This window comes from Phyllobates terribilis, unplaced genomic scaffold (assembly GCF_046119375.1).
Source record: "Phyllobates terribilis strain yellow unplaced genomic scaffold, ASM4611937v1 Scaffold_4__5_contigs__length_816908805, whole genome shotgun sequence".
Classification (NCBI taxonomy): Eukaryota; Metazoa; Chordata; class Amphibia; order Anura; family Dendrobatidae; genus Phyllobates; species Phyllobates terribilis.
The window spans coordinates 483,662,070-483,681,665 of record NW_027362764.1 but is presented as its reverse complement, the minus strand read 5'-3'; the positions used below and the strand labels follow the sequence as shown (position 1 = coordinate 483,681,665).

The following is a 19,596-nucleotide window of genomic DNA, read 5'->3' as shown; positions in this document are numbered from 1 at the left end:
TAGTCCTCCAGCTAGTGTAGTGCGCTCCCCCCCCCTAGTCCTCCAGCTAGTGTTATGGGCACCATAATGTACTCACTGATTTAAAATAAATAAATAAAAATGCATACTCTCTTCTCCAGCCTCCTCCGCTGCCCCAATGCTCGGCGTGGCGTGATGAAGTGACATCATCACACCCTCTGGCTGAGATGCTGAGGGAGGGAGCGGACGGCTTCCCTTCTCCATCATTGCTTTCAACTATATCTGCATCAAGAATGCTGATACAATTGAATGTGCGATACTGGGTGGTGAGGTGCCCAGAGCCGCGTGATCTACCGCTAATAGTTTCCCCTATAACGCTGGCCCTGTTAGGAGGCCCCCTTGCTGTATTTTTTTTGTACACCGAGCATCAACCACCTGTTTTCAAGCAAAACAGAGTATACGCAGGATTGAAGGAAGTTGACAGGCCTTAACCAGAAAATCTTGGGCTTCTTACTTGTGAGAACTCTCTGTTGCTTTTATTGAAATAAAGTGTTCTCTGTGAAACTGGAAAGGCCAGCTAGCATGAGGATATGGATAATAAATACTATAGGTAATGGCATGGGAGATTCAAAATGTCAGGTATGGGTTCTGGCATGCACTATTACTGACGTAGGGAGCCGGCATTTAGTGTGGTAGGAAAAGCTCAGGTGTACAGATTATCATAAAAAGGACTAGACCTAGTAACAAAATTTTTTTTAACACGCATGCACTGTATATATAATATGTATGTTTTAAGTTTAGTGCAAAAAGTCTGTACCATTTCTATTGCGTCTTACTTTGAGCTTGTAGACATGCTGCTGGCCTAAAGAGCTATTGCCGGCTTACTTTGCTGTGTAATCCTTTTTAGGACCCGCTCCCACTTGCTATTAAATCGGACCAATTTAATCCTATGCTTGTGTTCTCAATGGCGTTTTTTTCATGCGCAATTCGGATCGCACGCACCCATATATGTCTATGGGTGTGTGTGAAACATTGCTCTGCACTCGGATGTCATACGAGTGCAGTGCAATACCCGCAGACGCCAGCAACAGAGGAGATGGAGAAATGAATTTCTCCCGTCTTCTCTGCAACTGTGTTGCGATTCTCTCATGTGAGAGGATCCGAGCACTGACACTTGGCTCAGGCTTGCAGCAGAGCAGGAGCCGAGTGTCATTAGCATATCGTATCCGATGTGATACGCCTTGCATTTGCTTTCTTGTTATTTTGTTTGGGATTAGGTCTTGCTCTGGTGTGCTTTGTACACCCTCATCACTTTGTTTTTATTCTCCTTTATTTGTATATTTGTGGCGATCCACTCAGTTAGTCCTCAGCATTTGTCCTGTTCGATCTCGCTCTTACCCTGGCGCAGTACGTCACTAGCCTATAAAATAAAATCTTACTTTAATATTTCACATTGGAATCTCTGAAAATCAAGCAATGGTGACTTTACTTTTTGTGGGCATATTAACATTAGCAGCAAGTGTATACACTGGTCAATGCCTTCCTCAACAAAAGAGGAAAATAAGAATATAACACGCATCCAATGTGTGTTTTGGTTCTGGCTTCATTGAGACTTTATTTTTAAAGGGAACTTTTCACCAATATCATGCTGCCCTTAATCCTAAATGAGGATAATCAATTAAAATGTAGGATTACTGCTGTATTTTGTACAGAACTAAAGGGCTAATACTTCTACATTTAAAACCTTCGGGAGTGGACGATTTTTCTGTTTTTGCACTTCACTTTTTTCCTCTCCTCCATTTGTTTTCCTCCCCTTCCAAGAGTGATGACTTTTTCTATTTTTTCTTTTTTATCACTATAGCCTGCCTGAAGGCTTGTTTTTGTAGGATGATAGGATTAGTTGTAGTTTTGATGACACCATTCAATTTACCGTATTTGTACTAAAAAATTGTGGAAAAAAAATCCAAAAGTGGGGTAAAATTGTCATTCTGTTCAAGTTTTTTGCGGCATTCATTGTGCAGTAAAAATAACTAATCCATAATACATATTGATATATTTTTTTGCCTCTTTGGGGGGACTTTAACCTTGAGTTCTTTTGACCGCTAGTACTGTATACTGCATTACTACAGTATTGCACTGTATAGTATGATTCATGGTCTCCGATGAAGTACAAGATAGTGGTGAGGTGATGGAGGGGGGGGCCGTAAGCAGGCCACCATCTGCCGTGGTAACTCTTCTGTCCCAAATCCGATCGCTGCTTTTATAGCCAGATGCCACCTATGTACTACAGCCAGCATCTGCCCTGTAAGAGGTGGGCACAGCTCCTGATCCTGCTCCATGTACTCACACCCTGACCATGACGTTACTGTAGGGTGCGCAAAAAGGGTTAATGCCAGCACTAAAATGACCAGCTACAACAAAAAAAATAAAAAGGTTACAGGACTTGTAATGCAAAAAATTAAAAACAATAGCAATTAAATAAGATGGACCCATGTTTAGGGGGTTAAATTAATTCTAATTTATTTGTGTTATTTATTTTTTTTTTTTTTAAAGGAACCAAAAGCTGAACAGGAAGCTCCCAAAGCTCCAGAAGCTAAACAGGGTCTCTATGACCTCGCCTCATCAAATTTCAAGGATCACGTATCTCAAGGTACCTAATTATTTCTGTTCAATATGGAGAAACTGTAAAAACGTTGTTTTGTCTGATCCATGTATTTTATAGCTAAGCTGATTTCTGACCATGAACAGCACTGTCGTGTGACTGACATCTGTTGGCCACAACCCTCTTGATACACAACATCAACTTTTTCAAAGTTTGATCAACACTTTGTAGAAATCTAAAATTTTGGTCAAAATGATACTTATTGGGACTTGGTTCGTGCTCACTTTAGCAGTTGTTAAAAATGTTCTCTTGTAGATCATCTTCTGGTGGTGAGATTGATGTCCAGTTGTCTGGCTGTATTGATTGTGTACCCATATATCGGCCTAAGATTGCTCTCTGTTGTTTTACCACAAATTTGGATAGTTTTCAACCTGATTAAAAAGTAAACCTGCAATTAATAAAAATTCAGATCTCTAAATCCTGACTATAAAGGGGGTATAAGTGAACAAGAAGAAAATGTCAAATATTAATATGTCCACATAAATAAAACAAAAACCCACAGGGCTGCCCCACAAAACTGTACATAATGTGTGGTCTTTGCTAAAATGACAGTGCAACTGATTGCTTTGTAGGAAGCCATTTCATCAAATTCTTTGCTCCTTGGTGTGGACACTGCAAATCCTTGGCCCCTGTGTGGGAACAGATGGCGGCATCTTATCAGAGTTCAAATGCAGTTAAGATCGCTAAGGTATGGACACGATATCACAAAGGTGCAATCATTTATTCCTGAATCCTAGAACAGGGCTAATGGGCTTATGATGGTCTGGATATATATGCACTCTGTTGTATTTGCTTGAATCTCAGTCTCAGAGCTCACTATCTTGATTTTAGATCACAACCCTGCCAAACTGAAAAGGGGTTAGCCACTGATTTTCTTCACAAATGTGCTGTAAACTGAATTAAAAGGCAGTATAAAGGGAATCTGTCGCCAGGTTTTTGCCACCTAAACTGAGAGCAGCATAATGTAGAGACAGAGACCCTGATTCTAGTGACGTGCCACTTACTCAGCTGCTTACTGTAGTTTTGGTAATATCAATGTTATATCATCAGGAGATTATCACTAGAGGACTAGTAAACCTGCTCCAATGCAGTCCTCCATATTCATGAGCTCTGTATAACTCCACTTCTTCTGATTGGCAGCTTTCTGTCTATGCACAGCGTAAACAGTAAGCTGTCAACCAGTGCTTTAGGTGGGGTTATACAGAGCACAGCATTTAGGGAACTGATAAAATCCTTGCATCTCTATCAAAACGGATCAGAGTCGCTGATAAAGAAAATTATCATTCAACAAGGTGCTTAATTTTGTTTAGTTCTATGAGCGAGTACTATTAACTCACTCTGACGCTGCCTAATTATAAAAAGGCATAGATAAGTAGATGGCCATAAAGAAGGTCAGGGCTGTGCCTGTGCTATTGTTACTAGTATTTGGTCCTCAGTTGCTCCTTTGACACTTCTTGATGCTGCTAATCCGAATTGTAGGAAGGTAGATGTCAGCGTGGTCATGTGAGACCCGCTCTTTAAGATGCCTGGTACAAATAGTCAGATTATGTACAGCAGCCGATGCAAACATTACATACAGGAGCGTGCAAAGCTGGCCAGCAAATTGGTGACCAGTTTTCTTATGACCACCTGCTCCATAAGTGTTCATACAGTACCTGGCAATGTCCGAATTCCCCATGTCTGCTGATTTTATTGGGAAATACTATATTGTTATAAAGGTGAAAGTAATCTTAACTAGAAATTGATTATTTTACACTATAGTTAATCTTTTTATTACAATTGCCAGACCTGGCATATGCAATGCTTGGGCAGCAATCACTGCTCAGTAGGTGTTGAGAGTAAAGGCCCCGTCACACTTAGCGACGCTGCAACGATCCCGACAACGATACGACCTGTCAGGGATCGTTGCTGCGTCGCTATGTGGTCGCTGGTGAGCTGTCAAACAGGCAGGCTCACCAACGATCAGGGGAGCAGCGACATCGTGGAAAGAATCTTTCCACGATGTCCTGCTCCGGTTACCAGCCTGCTGAAGCAGGAGCAGGCTGGTAACTATGGTAAATATCGGGTTACTAGGGGCACACGCGCTCCTAGTAACCCGTTGTTTATCATGGTTACCACTCTGCTACAGTGAGCGGGAGGTTACCGCTCACTTTAGCAGGCTCGTAACCATGATAAACAGCGGGTTACTAAGTGCGCGTGTGCCCCTAGTAACCCGATGTTTACCATAGTTACCAGCCTGATCGCTGGTCACACACAGCGATGTGTACTGACCAGCGGGAGAGCAACGACCAAAAAATGGTCCAGGACACTTTGCAGCGATCAGCGACTTCACAGCAGGGGCCTGATCGCTGCAAAGTGTCACACATAGTGACATCGCTGGTGAGGTCGCTGTTGCGTCACCAAAACCGTGACACAGCAGCGATCTCGCTAGCGATCTCGCTATGTGAGACGGGGGCTTTAGACCGGCTTTTATCTTCTATCCCTGGCCCTTCACAGTATTATACCGCCTATTATCTTCCATCTCTGGCCCTGCACAGTAGGACCACCTGTTATCTTCCATCTCTGGCCCTGCAGACTAGGACATGCCTATTATCTTCTATCCCCGGCCCTGCACACTAGGACATGCCTGTTGGCTTCCATCCCTGGCCCTGCACACTAGGACATGCCTGTTGGCTTTCATCCCTGGCCCGGCAGACTAGGACATGCCTATTATCTTCCATCCCTGGCCCTGCACACTAGGACATGCCTGTTGGCTTCCATCCCTGGCCCTGCACACTAGGACATGCCTGTTATCTTCTATCCCTGGCCCTGCACACTAGGACATGCCTGTTGGCTTCCATCCCTGGCCCTGCACACTAGGACATGCCTGTTGGCTTCTATCCCTGGCCCTGCACACTAGGACATGCCTGTTGGCTTCTATCCCTGGCCCTGCACACTAGGACATGCCTGTTGGCTTCTATCCCTGGCCCTGCACACTAGGACATGCCTGTTGGCTTCTATCCCTGGCCCTGCACACTAGGACATGCCTGTTGGCTTCTATCCCTGGCCCTGCACACTAGGACATGCCTGTTGGCTTCCATCCCTGGCCCGGCAGACTAGGACATGCCTATTATCTTTTATCCCTGGCCCTGCACACTAGGACATGCCTGTTGGCTTCCATCCCTGGCCCTGCACACTAGGACATGCCTGTTGGCTTCCATCCCTGGCCCTGCACACTAGGACATGCCTGTTGGCTTCTATCCCTGGCCCTGCACACTAGGACATGCCTGTTGGCTTCTATCCCTGGCCCTGCACACTAGGACATGCCTGTTGGCTTCTATCCCTGGCCCTGCACACTAGGACATGCCTGTTGGCTTCTATCCCTGGCCCTGCACACTAGGACATGCCTGTTGGCTTCTATCCCTGGCCCTGCACACTAGGACATGCCTGTTGGCTTCTATCCCTGGCCCTGCACACTAGGACATGCCTGTTGGCTTCCATCCCTGGCCCTGCACACTAGGACATGCCTGTTGGCTTCTATCCCTGGCCCTGCACACTAGGACATGCCTGTTGGCTTCTATCCCTGGCCCTGCACACTAGGACATGCCTGTTGGCTTCTATCCCTGGCCCTGCACACTAGGACATGCCTGTTGGCTTCTATCCCTGGCCATGCACACTAGGACATGCCTGTTGGCTTCTATCCCTGGCCCTGCACACTAGGACATGCCTGTTGGCTTCTATCCCTGGCCCTGCACACTAGGACATGCCTGTTGGCTTCTATCCCTGGCCCTGCACACTAGGACATGCCTGTTGGCTTCCATTCCTGGCCCTGCACACTAGGACATGCCTGTTGGCTTCCATTCCTGGCCCTGCACACTAGGACATGCCTGTTGGCTTCCATTCCTGGCCCTGCACACTAGGACATGCCTGTTGGCTTCCATTCCTGGCCCTGCACACTAGGACATGCCTGTTGGCTTCCATTCCTGGCCCTGCACACTAGGACATGCCTGTTGGCTTCCATTCCTGGCCCTGCACACTAGGACATGCCTGTTGGCTTCCATCCCTGGCCCTGCACACTAGGGCGGCTGTCGGTCACAGGCGTGCTGTTGCTGCTGTGGGCACAGGCACATGTCCTGTGTGTGAATGTAAGTCAGCCATCACATTATCACACAATGATACAGGAAGGCGTTAATGCTTTTTTACACGAACTGCATTCAATTTCTATAGAATCACATTTTCCATGATGATCACTCGTGTTCACAGTTCACCACCATCCCCACCAGATGTTCTCTGAAATATAATGGGATGTGACAATGCATTTGCATGTTTTAGTCTGTCTTCCTGTGGCTTGTAGCTTTAAACATTTCAAAAGGCAATTTTTTGATGGTTTAAACAATTTTGTCCTGATTTATTATGTCTGTCAACAGTTTATTTTATGCATTTTTTTTTTCTCTTCCTCGCTATTTAGGTTGATTGTACTCAGCATAATGACCTCTGCTCTGACAATCAAGTCCGTGGATATCCAACTCTGCTGTGGTTTAGGAATGGTGAAAAAGTGAGTATCCATTTTATTTATTTGTCTTAAAGTGCAATTTGTTCCACATGGCTGTGCATATGACCGCTGGCATTAGGCTAGGGTCAAATGGCAACATGTGTTGTGCGACACTGAGATTGTAGCATCTAATAATTTCCTCTGGTGTCGCATTGTCCCCTGCTTTGACAGTCGCAAATGTTTCCAAAAGTGTTGAATTTTCAGTCTTTGGACACAAGCTGCACGTGGCTCACTTGCCACAGACGTCAATGCAAGTGACTTATTTGCGATTTGCCCATTTTTACATATTTTTAACAGTAAAATTGCAGTTCTAAGTTAAGTTCAAGACAAATGTCACACAAGCCATAAACATGTGCTATGTCTGAGCGCTACTATCGTGCAACACCTGTTGCAGTGTACCTGCCTCAAGAAGACCATAAAAATAATGTATTGCCTAAGGCCTCAATCATATGTCTGTGATTTTTCACGTACACAAAAAAAAAAAAGTGTAATCTGTGAGCTTTTCATCTAATTTTCATTACTGTTTCAACTTGGCCAGTGATTTTCATGAATGTGGGGGGGGGGGGGGGTGACAAAGCCTCTCCTATTCATTGCAATGTTAATCATGGACCGCACTCAGACTGTATGCTGTCCGTGATTTTAGCAGACCCATAGACTTATATGGGTAATTTTGAGTTATGAAGCAGATCAAGAATGGACATGTCTGTTTTGTATATTTTTTTTTAACCAATGACCAAACGCATGTGAAATAATGGATGTCTGAATGAGTCCTAAGGCTGAATTAAGACATCAGATTTGTTGGGTTGTTAGGGTGTAAAGGAGGTTTGTACGTAGAAATAGACTTTTTTTTTTTTTTTTTTTTGATAATTACTTTGATCCACAAACTGGAACTAAATGACATGTCTAATTTTATTTATATATAATATTTTTATGCAGATTATTGCGAAAAAAAGTATATTGCCCCATACAGTATAATGTTACTGTGCGATCAGTGAAAAACGCTGTCTGCACATGTATGTAAAAATTGGACCTGTGAGTGGCGTTCAAGTCTGTTGCATTGCTTGACAAGCAAGGCCTTAGATTAAAAGGAAATGTTGGTACCAATTTACTTTGTGATGTGACGATTTTGGGAGGTCTCGTTTGCCATGCCTGTGTACTATTCTATTACAGGTGGACCAATATAAGGGAAAGAGAGACTTGGATTCCCTGAAAGAGTATGCCGAAAGTCAATTGGAAGCTCCAGATGACAAGGAAGATGATATTCCAAAGGAAGCTGATATTGCAGCGCAAGCTGATGAGCCGGCAGCAGTAGAGGTGTGTGGCAAAATAAATGATTGAGATATTCCTAGATAGTCCAAAAGTAAAATAATATACATGCCATCCTATGACATTGCAGATAAGTAGTGGTAGCTTTGCTAGATGCAATTTAAGTTTGGTTAATAAAGGAATACCAAGCAATAACTGTTAATTCTGGCAAATAAAATACTGAAATCGCAAATGTTGGCTAAGTTGGTGTACTTTCAACTTTTGGCAAACTTTTACTAATCTGAACTGTATAAATGTAGTGTTTCATCGCTTTGCATCTTCGATCCTAAATCATAATATCTATGAAAGTCTACAGTTTAGTTTTGCTTAGTAAATACGCACCAGTGAATTACGGGACACCCTTTGGTCTGTCTAATGGAGGAAATACTTCATGCCGCTCATTAAAACAAGAAGTCAAGTGTAAATCTTAGTGCTCATTAAAAACTGTTTTTTGTCTTTCAGTCCAAAGTTCTGACTCTTACCGAAAGTAACTTTGACCAAACTGTGGCCACCGGTGTTAGTTTCATTAAATTCTATGCACCATGGTGAGTATTTTTAGCTGTAGATCTTGAGACTTTTAATTCCTTAAAGGGTTTTTCCGGCCTTGCGCTACAAGTCTGCAGTCACTCTGCGACTACAGACTTGTGAGTATCCTCTGGTGTCGGGAGTGGGCGGTCACGTGACTGCAAGTATTTGATTTGCATGCTTCCTGACACATTCAGACTAGACTGTATCCGGCCTCACTTAATACACTTGAATTGAGCGAGGCCGTGCCCACATGTGTAGAAATATCATACTTGCGGTCATGTGCCTGCCACTTCCAAAGCCAGCACCAGAGAAATCCCTACAGCGTGCAATGTGTCTGCAGTGTGACCGCAGACTTGTAGCCCAAGACTGGACAACCCCTTTAATAACTAGGCCTGAAGGGGCCTTAATGATGAGCCAATTTTTTTTTTTCTGAAGTGGTTGTATGAGGCCTTATTTTATGCAGGTGAAATCACATTTTTTTTTTTCCCCAGGGGTGTCTTGGCGTACATTTAGAAAAAAATAACATACAATTTTGTTGTGGAACATGAACAATTTAAAAAAAAAAAAAAAAAAAAATGATAGCGATTAAAAAAAACAAACAAATGTTAACATAGACACTTACACATGCATGTACCGTATTTTTCGGACTATAAGACACACTGAACCATAAGACGCACCTAGGTTTTATGAAAAAAATAAATAAAAATTTAAGCAAAAAATGTGGTCATGATGCAATTTTAAGTGGGAGGGGGTCTTCTGCTGACACTGGTATAGGGGTAATGCACCCCTAAACCCTGTCCTGGTATGCATGGCACCCCTCATCCTTACCCTGGTATGTATGGCCCCCTCAGCAATATCCTGGTATGCATGGTCCCCCTAATCCCCATCATGCAGCACATAAAAAAATAAATAAACACTCCTACTCACCTCTCTTCTCTCCTCCAGCGCTGCGTCCTGTCTGCCCGCACTGATCTCTCCATGTGAGTCGCGCATGACGTCACTGCCACAAGGTGAGATCAGCTGCCGGAAGTCACTGCTCCCCACGCCGGGACTGTGTGCGCGGGGAGCAGTAACTTTACTCTCCTTCATAGACGGCACACACAGCGGAGCTTCGCTGCGGCTCCTGCTGCTGCCGGCTATCTCGTGTGCCCGCTCATTAAAGGGCATGAATATTCACCCCCTCCCCATGCCCATGGGTGTGGAGAGAGGTTGAATATTCATACCCTTTAACAGGGGGCACAGACTATTCCGGCAGCAGCATAAGCCGCAGCGCGGCTACACTGTGTGCTGCTATTAAGGAGCATGAATATTCAGTGCTCCCCACGCCCCATGGGGACAGCGTAGGCTCCTGTGCCCCGCTCCTCCACCGCTACCGCTCCCCCACACCCTATATATACATACATACACATATATACACACTCCCAACATTCGGACTATAAGATGCACCCCCCATTTTCCTCCAAAATTTTGGAGGAAAAAAGTGCGTCTTAGAGTCCGAAAAATACGGTATATTAACGTGCATTTTGGTAGTAAAAATGATTTTTTTTTTCAACTAAAAAATACATGGGGAACTTTTTGTTTCTATTCAATATATACTTTGTGGCCCAAGAAATAATTATTATTATTATTATTATTCATTATTGTAGATCCATTTATTCCATGGCGCTTTACATGTCATAGGGAGATACATAGCAAAAACATTTACATAATCTTAACAAAACGAGTCAGCGGCTGGTACAGGAGGAGAGAGGACTGTGCCCGCGAGGGCTCACAGTCTACAAGGGGTGGGGGTAGAGGAGGTCATGCAGTAATGTGGTGAGGCGGTGGTTACTGCAGGTTGTAGGCTTGTCGGAAGAGGTAGGTCTTCAGGTTTATTTTGAAGGCTTCCATGGTAGGCGAGAGTCTGATGTGTTGGGGTAGGGGGGATGCGCGGGAGAAATCTTGTATGTGATTGTGGGAAGAGGAGATAAGACGGGAGTAGAGAAGGAGATCTTGTGAGGATCAGAGGTTGCGTGCAGGTAAGTACCGGGTGACTAGATCACAGATGTATGGAGGAGACAGGTTGTGGATGGCTTTGTATGCCATGGTTAGGGTTTTGAACTGTAGTCTCTCGGCAATGGGGAGCCAGTGAAGGGATTGACAGAGAGGAGAGGCCGGGGAATAGTGGGGGGACAGGTGGCTTAGACGAGCAGCAGAGTTTAGGATAGATTGGAGGGGCGCAAGAGTGTTGGAAGGAAGGCCACAGAGCAGGAGGTTGCAGTAGTCAAGGTGGGAGATGATGAGGGCATGCACTAGTGTTTTTGCAGAGTCTTTGCTGAGAATTCACGGATCCGGGAGATATTTTTGAGTTGGAGTCGGCAGGAAGTGTAAAGGGCTTGGATATGTGGTTTGAAGGAGAGATCAGAGTCCAGGGTTAACCCAAGGCAGCGAGCTTGTGGGACTGGGGAAGAGTGAACAGCCATTGATGTTGATGGATAGGTCAGATGGGGGATATGAATGAGAGGGTGGAAAGATGATGAACTCTGTTTTATCCATGTTGAGTTTTAGAAATCTGGCAGAGAAGAAGGATGAGATGGCGGACAGACATTGTGGGATTTTGGTTAGTAGGGAGGAGATATCGGGTCCAGAGAGGTAGATCTGTGTGTCATCAGCATAGAGGTGATACTGAAAGCCGTGAGACTATGAGCTGTCCCAGGCCAAAGGTGTAGATGGAGAAGAGCAGAGGTCCTAGAACTGAGCCTTGGGGGACACCTACAGATAGGGGGCGAGATGAGGAGGTGGTGCGTGACTGGGAGACGCTGAATGTCCTGTCTGTTAAGTATGAGGAGATCCAAGATAGGGCCAAGTCCGTGATGCCAAGAGATGAGAGAATCTGTAGTAAGAGGGAATGGTCGACTGTGTCGAAGGCAGATGACAGGTCCAGAAGGAGGAGGATGGAGTAGTGTCGCTTGGATTTGGCAGTTAGTAGGTCGTTGGTGACTTTGGTCAGGGCAGTTTCAGTTGAGTGATGCGGTCGGAAGCCAGATTGTAGGCGGTCGAAGAGGGAACAGGAGGAGAGGTGGGTGGACATGCTGTTCTAGTAGTTTTGAGGCATAGGGGACAAGTGATATGGGGCGGTAGCGAGTCAGAGAGGATGGGTCAAGGTAGGGCTTTTTAAGGATGGGTGTGATTGAGGCATGTTTGAAGCATGAAGGGAAGACACCGGTTAGTGACAGGTTGAAGAGGTGGGTTAGGGTTGGGATGAAGACTGTGGTAAGGTTAGGGATGAGGTGGGATGGGATTGGGTCAAGTTCGCAGGTGATGAGGTGTGATTTGGAGAGTAAAGAGGAGACTTGACCTTCTGTAATGGTGGAGAAGTGGGGTTTGGAGGAGGAAGGTTGAGTAGATATGAGGAGGGGTTGTGCGGACTTTAGGCAAAAGCTTTGTCTGATGGTGTCAATCTTCTTCTTGAAGAATGAGGCAAAGTCTTCGGCTGAGATGAGAGAAGAGGGAGGAGGTGCTGGGGGACGAAGGATAGAATTGAAAGTGTTAAATAGCTGTTTAGGGTTGTGAGACAGGGAGGATATGAGAGATGAGAAGTAGGTTTGTTTTGCTGTAGTGAGTGTGGACTTGAAAATAGTGAGGGATTGTTTGAATGCGATGAAGTGCTCGGTGGAGTGAGACCTTTTCCATCTCTGCTCCGCAACCCTGGAGGCCCGTCGCAGTTCTTTAGTAAGTTTGGTGTGCCAGGGTTGCCTGTTGATTGTGCGAGCTTTGGTGGTATGTGTGAGAGGGGCGATCGAGTCGAGAGCTGCAGCTATTGTGGTGTTATATTAAGTGGCAGCAACATCTGCATTATGTAAGGAATTTATGTCTGTAAGAGGGAGGAGGGATTCAGAGAGTGAGTGTAAGTCAACGTGTTTGAGGTTTCTGCGAGCGTGTGTAAGTTTGTGTAGTGGGGATTGTGCACCTGGAGAGGAGAGGGTAGAGAATGTGAGGAGGTTATGGTCAGAGAGGGAGAGGTGAGTTAGAGAGGTTAGATAGGAAACAGAGGCGGGTGAAGATGAGGTCCAGTGTGTGGCCATTTTTATGAGTAGCTGCAGAAGATCATTGAACCAGGCCGAAGGAGGAAGTGAGGGATAGGAACTTAGAGACAGACGAGTGGGAAGTGTCAATGGGGATGTTTGGAGTCACCCATTATGATAGTGGGGATGTCAGCGGAAAGGAAGTGAAGCAGCCAGGTGGTGAAGTGGTCTAAGAAAGTGGTGGCTAGCCCTGGGGGTCGGTAAATGACGGCCAGTTGGAGGTCAGAGGGGGAATAGATGCGCACACAGTGCACCTCCAAAAGAGGGGAGTGTAACGGAGGGTGGCAGTGGGATTTGGGTGAAAGCGCAGGTATCTGACAGGAGAAAACCTACGCCTCCCCCATGTTTGCCGTTGGGGCGGGGGGTGTGGGAAAGATTGAATCTGCCATACGAAAGTGCAGCTGGGGAGGCTGGTGCAGAGGGGGTGAGCCAGGTTTCGGTGATGGCGAGGAAGGAAAGTTTGTTAGTAATCAAAAGGTCGTGGATGTAGGAAAGTTTGTTGCAGACGGAGCGAGCGTTCCATAGAGCTCCTGTTAGTGCAACTGAGGAAGTGGGGATTAGTTGGATGGGTATGACGTTAGAAGGGTTGCGACAGTTTGTGGAAGGTCGTGGATAGGAGGTAGAAGTAACTGTGGGGATATGGTGAGGAGGACCAGGATTTGGAGAGATCTCTCCAGCAGTGAGGAGGAGCAGATAAAGTGTTAGCAGGTGGGAGCAAGAGAGAGCATGAGGTTGCTGTCTGTGTTTGGAAATCCAGGATTGTATGTTGAGGAATAATTCTGAGGAGGAGGTGAGTTGAATGGGGTGGATGGAGGGAGAGCTGAAGAGTTCCTTACTATGTGTAGGGATTTGAGGGGTTACTAGAAAGTGGAGGACTATAGAGGAAAAAGTGAGAGCTAACAGAAACATAGTTAAAAGAGAATAAGTGGTCAAAGTGTTGGTTACCTGACTCCTGCCCTGACTAACTGCCTCTGAAATAACAGCCACTTATCTCCGAAGCCACTTTGCACAAGAAGACTCATGCACAACCCAGTACGCGTGCACCCCTTAAGGAGCTTCTAAATATATAGGGCACACTAAACCATCAGGTGAGGGGCATTGTGGGAGCTGCTTGTGGCTAAATTAGCAGCTGCTCACCTCACCAGGAGATGGCTGGGTGATAAAAGACAGAGCTAGGACTCTGTAGGATCTGCAGTTAAAATCTACAGTAGGGAAAGGACAGACATATGTGAGTATTGGATGGAATGTGACAGATAAAGCAGTAATATCAAGCGGCGAATTCTACCAGTACTTTGAATCAGGGAAGCAGAGGATTAGATGGCGACATATGCAGCAAGCAGAGGAATGTGCAGGAGCAGAGGATGTACCTGTGTGAAAAGAGAAGAAGACGGGTGTTAGTCCATGTCCTCTGAAATAACTGCCACTTATCTCCGAAGCCACTTTGCACAAGAAGACGCGTGCACAACCCAGCACGCGTGTTATAAAATGTATTGTGCTTTTTTTTCCCACTGTAACTGGGGAATCTATGGGAGCCCCATTTATAGGGGAAATCAACCCACTATACTGACGGGAGTTGCTGATCTGTGTCTACTAGGAGCCAGCAGCTCTGGTTTGCCAGTCAGATAACCATAATGACCACTGACCTAGTGACAGGCTCTCTCATTTTAAGCTGATTAAGTACATTTTATTTCCATTAAGCAGCCCAATAACATTACTTTTTTTCTCCTTTTCATGTCATTTTAAGGTGTGGGCACTGTAAACATCTCGCCCCTATATGGGAGGATCTTTCTAAAAAGGACTTTCCTGGTTTGAGTGAGGTGAAAATTGCCAAAGTTGACTGCACTGCGGAGAGATCCCTGTGTAACAGATTCTCAGTAAGTCCAAACCAACGTTAACATAGAACTGCATGAAGATTGTGTTTAATGGGGGAGGGCCATTGTGCTTATGATAACATATATTTTATTGTGTGTGTGTGCTGCATTAAAACATCCTCACAAATTATTTAAGTTTAGTTTGGTCTTTGGTTTTATAGTTGTCCTTTTTAATGATTTTTGAACGTAGGTAATAGTACGTCGATCCCCATATATTCAACAGGCTCAAGAGCTGAACCTGTATCGTACCCAGCAGATGCCAGTTAGCAGCTGGGACTGGAGCTTGCTCCAATTTTTGCTTTCTCTATATATTTAATAAGGATTTTAGCATTCTAAACTGTATATTCTCGCACAGAGTAGCAGTTTTGTTTTATTTCTCCACTGTGGAGATGCAGGGAATGGCAATTTCTGCCACCAGTTTTCTTATTTTACTGGGCATTTCATTTTTGACAGCTCTGGGGCGTTTGGTTTAAACCTCCAATTGTAAAAAAAGGCAGTGTAATAGGGATGAAAAAGTGGACACCCACAGTTTTGACTGAAATGGAAGTCTATAGAGGAGGTCCTAGCCGTACAATGAAACAATTACAGGTTCACGTTCACTAAGGGTACTAAAAACTAAAGCTAATTTAAGTTTTTGAAATTTTTACAATCATCCCTCCTATCGCATTCCTTGTTCAGTTTAGTAAAATATAAGCGTATTTGGTGTCACCACGTCTGTAAAAGTGCGATCTATAGTATATAGGCCAAAGACTAGAGGAAAGGAAAAGTTCAGCCGCTTATTTTCCTTTCCTCTAATCTTTTGGCTGAACTTCAAGAGCTGGACCAGCACCCGACAAGCAGTTTTTCAACTTCAGCATTAGAAGACATAACCCCCCCCCCTCTTATCAAAGTATATAATTAACCCTTAAGTTAAACGCTATTAGGCGAGGAGGGGGGGGGGGGATTGGTTGCAGTCCCTACTCTAAATGTGCAACAAGAGCTCAAAATATGTATCACAAAATTGTGTCAATAAAAAACATCAGCGTGCCAAGCAAAGAAAATGCAGATCCATCGATGGAAAAATAAAATGTTATGGGTCTCAGAAAATTGCGAAACAGACAAAATTATCACTTTTATAAATTTTGATGCAAATATATATATATATCAATTTATATTGTAAAATGAATGGTTTCATTCAAAATTGGCTCGTGTGCAGCTATGTTGACGGAAGTATAAAAAAAAGTTATGGCTCTTGGAACATTGGGAAGAAAAATGGAACTGCAAAAATGTTAAATGGCTTACAGCGGGAAGGTTAATTATATATTGGTAAATTTTCATATATATATATATATATATATATATATATATATATATATATATATATATATATATATATATATATATATATATATATATATATATATATATATATATATATATTATCTGAAATGGGTTGTCCTAACGTATTACTTTTACTGACTGCTAAGATTTCAGGTTGTTTTTGGTTCAGGATTGCCTTGGCTGAATACAGATCTATATACCTCTTAGATGGTCAATGAATTCAAGCACTTTTTGTTTCCATCCAAACAGCTAGAATTTGATAATGGTGAAGAACTGGGAGAAAAAAAAAACCTAGAAACCTCATTTGCTTTAAATAATACCGTATTGCTCTTTTAAAGCAACCTCTGACTTAATATCAAAATTTGACAGTGGCTGAGTACATATACCTGGTGCCCCCCATCGCTTATCATCCTGCAGCTCTTGGATTGGCCAGTGCTGGACATTTGAGCAGCATTGAACAATCTGAGAGCAGCAGGAACCAGAATACCTGATGCAAGCTATGCATCACTAGCCTAAGAAGCACTGCAGCTATCTTAGATGACAAAACTGCGGAATGGGATCTGGAGAATAGAAAATATCAATATGAGGTGTATATATGTACTCTGCATTCCACCATTTAATGTTGCACCATGGGGTGTTTTAAGAGTAACTGCACTTTTAGAAAACTAGACATATCATATAGACATGGGAGATGCTGAAACAAAGAATCCGAAGCATGAAGTTAAGGGATAGTCCTATCTTGAACTCTGGCTTGGCAGTATATTTTACCTTGAGGGGAACCTGGATCGGGCAGCATGTATCCGGCACCAGTTGTATGATTTTGGTCATTTATGTTTGACTCTGAAATATTGCCGTGTTTCAGAGAAATGCATACTTTAGTAGCCGGCGGGGACCAAGCTGCATGGGTGACTAGTCTGAAAAGCGGCTTCTCCCCGCTGACTCACCCTGAGTGACAGGTCTCTCCCTGCATGCATGTATAGGGTGAGATCTGGCAGTGGGCGGAAGAAGCTGCTAGGGACCTGCCTGTCCAACTAGTCTCCCTTGTGTATCTATCTCCTCGGCTGGCTAATAAAGTACTCGTATGTATTTCTCTGAAACGCTGCGTTTAGAAGTCAAACATACCTTGCTGAAATCACACAGCCAGTGTCTGATAAAGATCCATAGGCAGCATATATCAGCTGTGAGGTTCCTTTTAAGAGTTGGGAAGATGCAAAATTATGGCAGTTTGCATTGGAGCACTGTGATCAGTGTTTTGATCCTGAAGACGAGGTGGGAGTTGCCCAGGAAAACTTCAAAAGTTTTGAAACTTCTGGGTGTGTTCCCACTGAGCTGTCTTGTGTGCTGTGTGTATAGGGGTTTTTTTAATACGTAGAAGAAAAAAAACAAATTTTAAAGTTTCTAATACTCCTTTTTGAAGAGTTTTTGCTCCAAAAACCTAGCAAAAAAATAATTGTGAACACACCTGAGGAGTAGTTGCTCATGGAAGTTTGTTGGCTGTTTTATATCTGATTCTTTTAAGATGCCTTTTGAAAAATAAAAACCTACACTTGATTGGTTGCCCTGGACAACTATTACATTTTTTTTTTTTCATTTTCTGCCCCATTCTTTGCTAACAACTGTTTATCAGCATGGTTCTGCACAATGATAAGTCTATAAGGAAAAGCGAATTTCTACTGTACTTTGAAAAGAAATGACAGGATATCTTAAAATATGGATTGCTTTTCAGTCACTTTCCAATTGCTTACTTCTTTACATAGATGCATATTCTAATCTGAACCACCACTAGTAACTATTTGTCAGGTTTGTTCAGTTTGACTAAATTGCACTTTAATTTTTCTTCAATAGGTACGGGGGTATCCATCTTTATTACTCTTCCGTGCTGGGGACAAAATTGGTGAACATGAAGGAGCCAGAGATCTGGACACATTGCAGAACTTTGTCCTGCGCCACTCCAGAGATGAACTATAAATCTGTCCTAAACCCTATGGGTTTGTGCTAACTGTATGGGCCAAACAGTTACTGAATTCTTTAAATGCAGTACTATATGACTAGAGCTTCATGGTGGCATAGAATGGCCTGCAACTTCAACGTGTGGATATATAATTTCTTTTTTACACCTAACACCATGTAGCCCTATCCTTTTATTGATGGTTTGTCATCTGAGTGTTCTGTGCAGCAAACTTATCTTGAAAAAGTAGGCCCAGTGACCATTTCTTTCAGAAGTTCCTAAAAAAAACCTCTACAAAGACACCTCAGGATGTACCACTATAAGTGTAGTTGTTGGTTTATAAAACTTTTTAGTGCACCAATTTTTACAATTATAAAAATATTTCTTCCTTATTGTTAAATCAGATGTGAAGTGCCTTACTTCTTAGTGGGTGAGGGATGATGGCTTTCGTCTTTATTTTTAACTTTGTCCCTGCTACTTATTTGTGGAAAACTCAAATGCAGTATGGTTTCCATTATAGACAAATGTTTGTTACAAATTGTTGCCACATGTGTATTTTTTTTGTTCTGTTCCCCTTTCTGCCTTTCTATGTTGGGTGGGTGTGGATTAAACGGGGTCATCCTATGTACTTTTAAGCCTTGGCCTAACAGTTTCGTTGACTAGGCCCAGCTGCACCAATAAACGTGGCTGTAACAAACCAGATTCATTGTGCTTTGTATGTAATAGATTAAGATCTGATCTAGTGTGATATCACATTCTCATATATAAAGTACATTGTTCTTCTGTATATTTTTTTGTTCTCTGGAAAAAAAAAAAACAAGAAAAGAAAAAAAATTCCAGACGTTTAAAGAGTAGCTACATGTTTTGGATAATAGTTTATATTTCCGGGACATCCCTCCTGACAGCACTATCTGGAGGTAGTCTTTGATAGGAACAGGAACACACAAGAGATTAAAAGGCCCCTCCCTCCACCACCCACCAGTGTTTTTTTTTCTGTCCCTTTCCGGGACAGACACATAGGAAGTGTGCTCATGGCGCAGAAGAGGAATTTACCTGCCAGTTGAGCAGGAGCTCCTGACTGCAGGGTGTGTGGTTCCTCGCATCTCTCTCCTTTCTCTCGCAGTAGGCCGACACCCTGCTGGGCAAGGAGTCCCTCAGCCTGGCCAGTAGAGATGGAGCCCCTGGATTGAACCACTTTCCCCTCAGGGTGGCTCTTGGCTCATGCTGTCCATCCTTGCACGCAGCTGGAGAAGACACCAGCATGCTGGAGCATTTCCAGTTACAGAGGGCATGACTCGCAAGCCTCTAGTACCTGCTGTGCATTCCAGCACGGACCGCACTTCTGGGATTTGAAAAAAGAGCACAAAGACCTAATTAAAGGGGAAGCTCCTTTTTGACAATTCAGATTC

The 19,596-nt window shown here is 43.8% G+C and overlaps 1 protein-coding gene across 2 annotated transcripts in view; it reads left to right on the top strand.

Annotated features, from left to right (window-relative positions):
* Positions 1–18,887, top strand: part of TXNDC5 (thioredoxin domain containing 5) — a 28,642-nt gene extending 9,755 nt beyond the window's left edge. For both annotated transcript variants that reach the window (XM_073678744.1, XM_073678743.1), the window contains exons 4-10: positions 2,512–2,608; positions 3,193–3,308; positions 7,068–7,154; positions 8,322–8,465; positions 8,919–9,001; positions 14,793–14,922; positions 18,085–18,887. In XM_073678744.1, coding sequence (XP_073534845.1) covers positions 2,512–2,608; positions 3,193–3,308; positions 7,068–7,154; positions 8,322–8,465; positions 8,919–9,001; positions 14,793–14,922; positions 18,085–18,207 — 780 coding nt within the window. In that variant the 3' untranslated portion in view covers positions 18,208–18,887. The remainder of the gene's footprint in view (positions 1–2,511; positions 2,609–3,192; positions 3,309–7,067; positions 7,155–8,321; positions 8,466–8,918; positions 9,002–14,792; positions 14,923–18,084) is intronic.
* Positions 18,888–19,596: the final 709 nt, after the last annotated feature.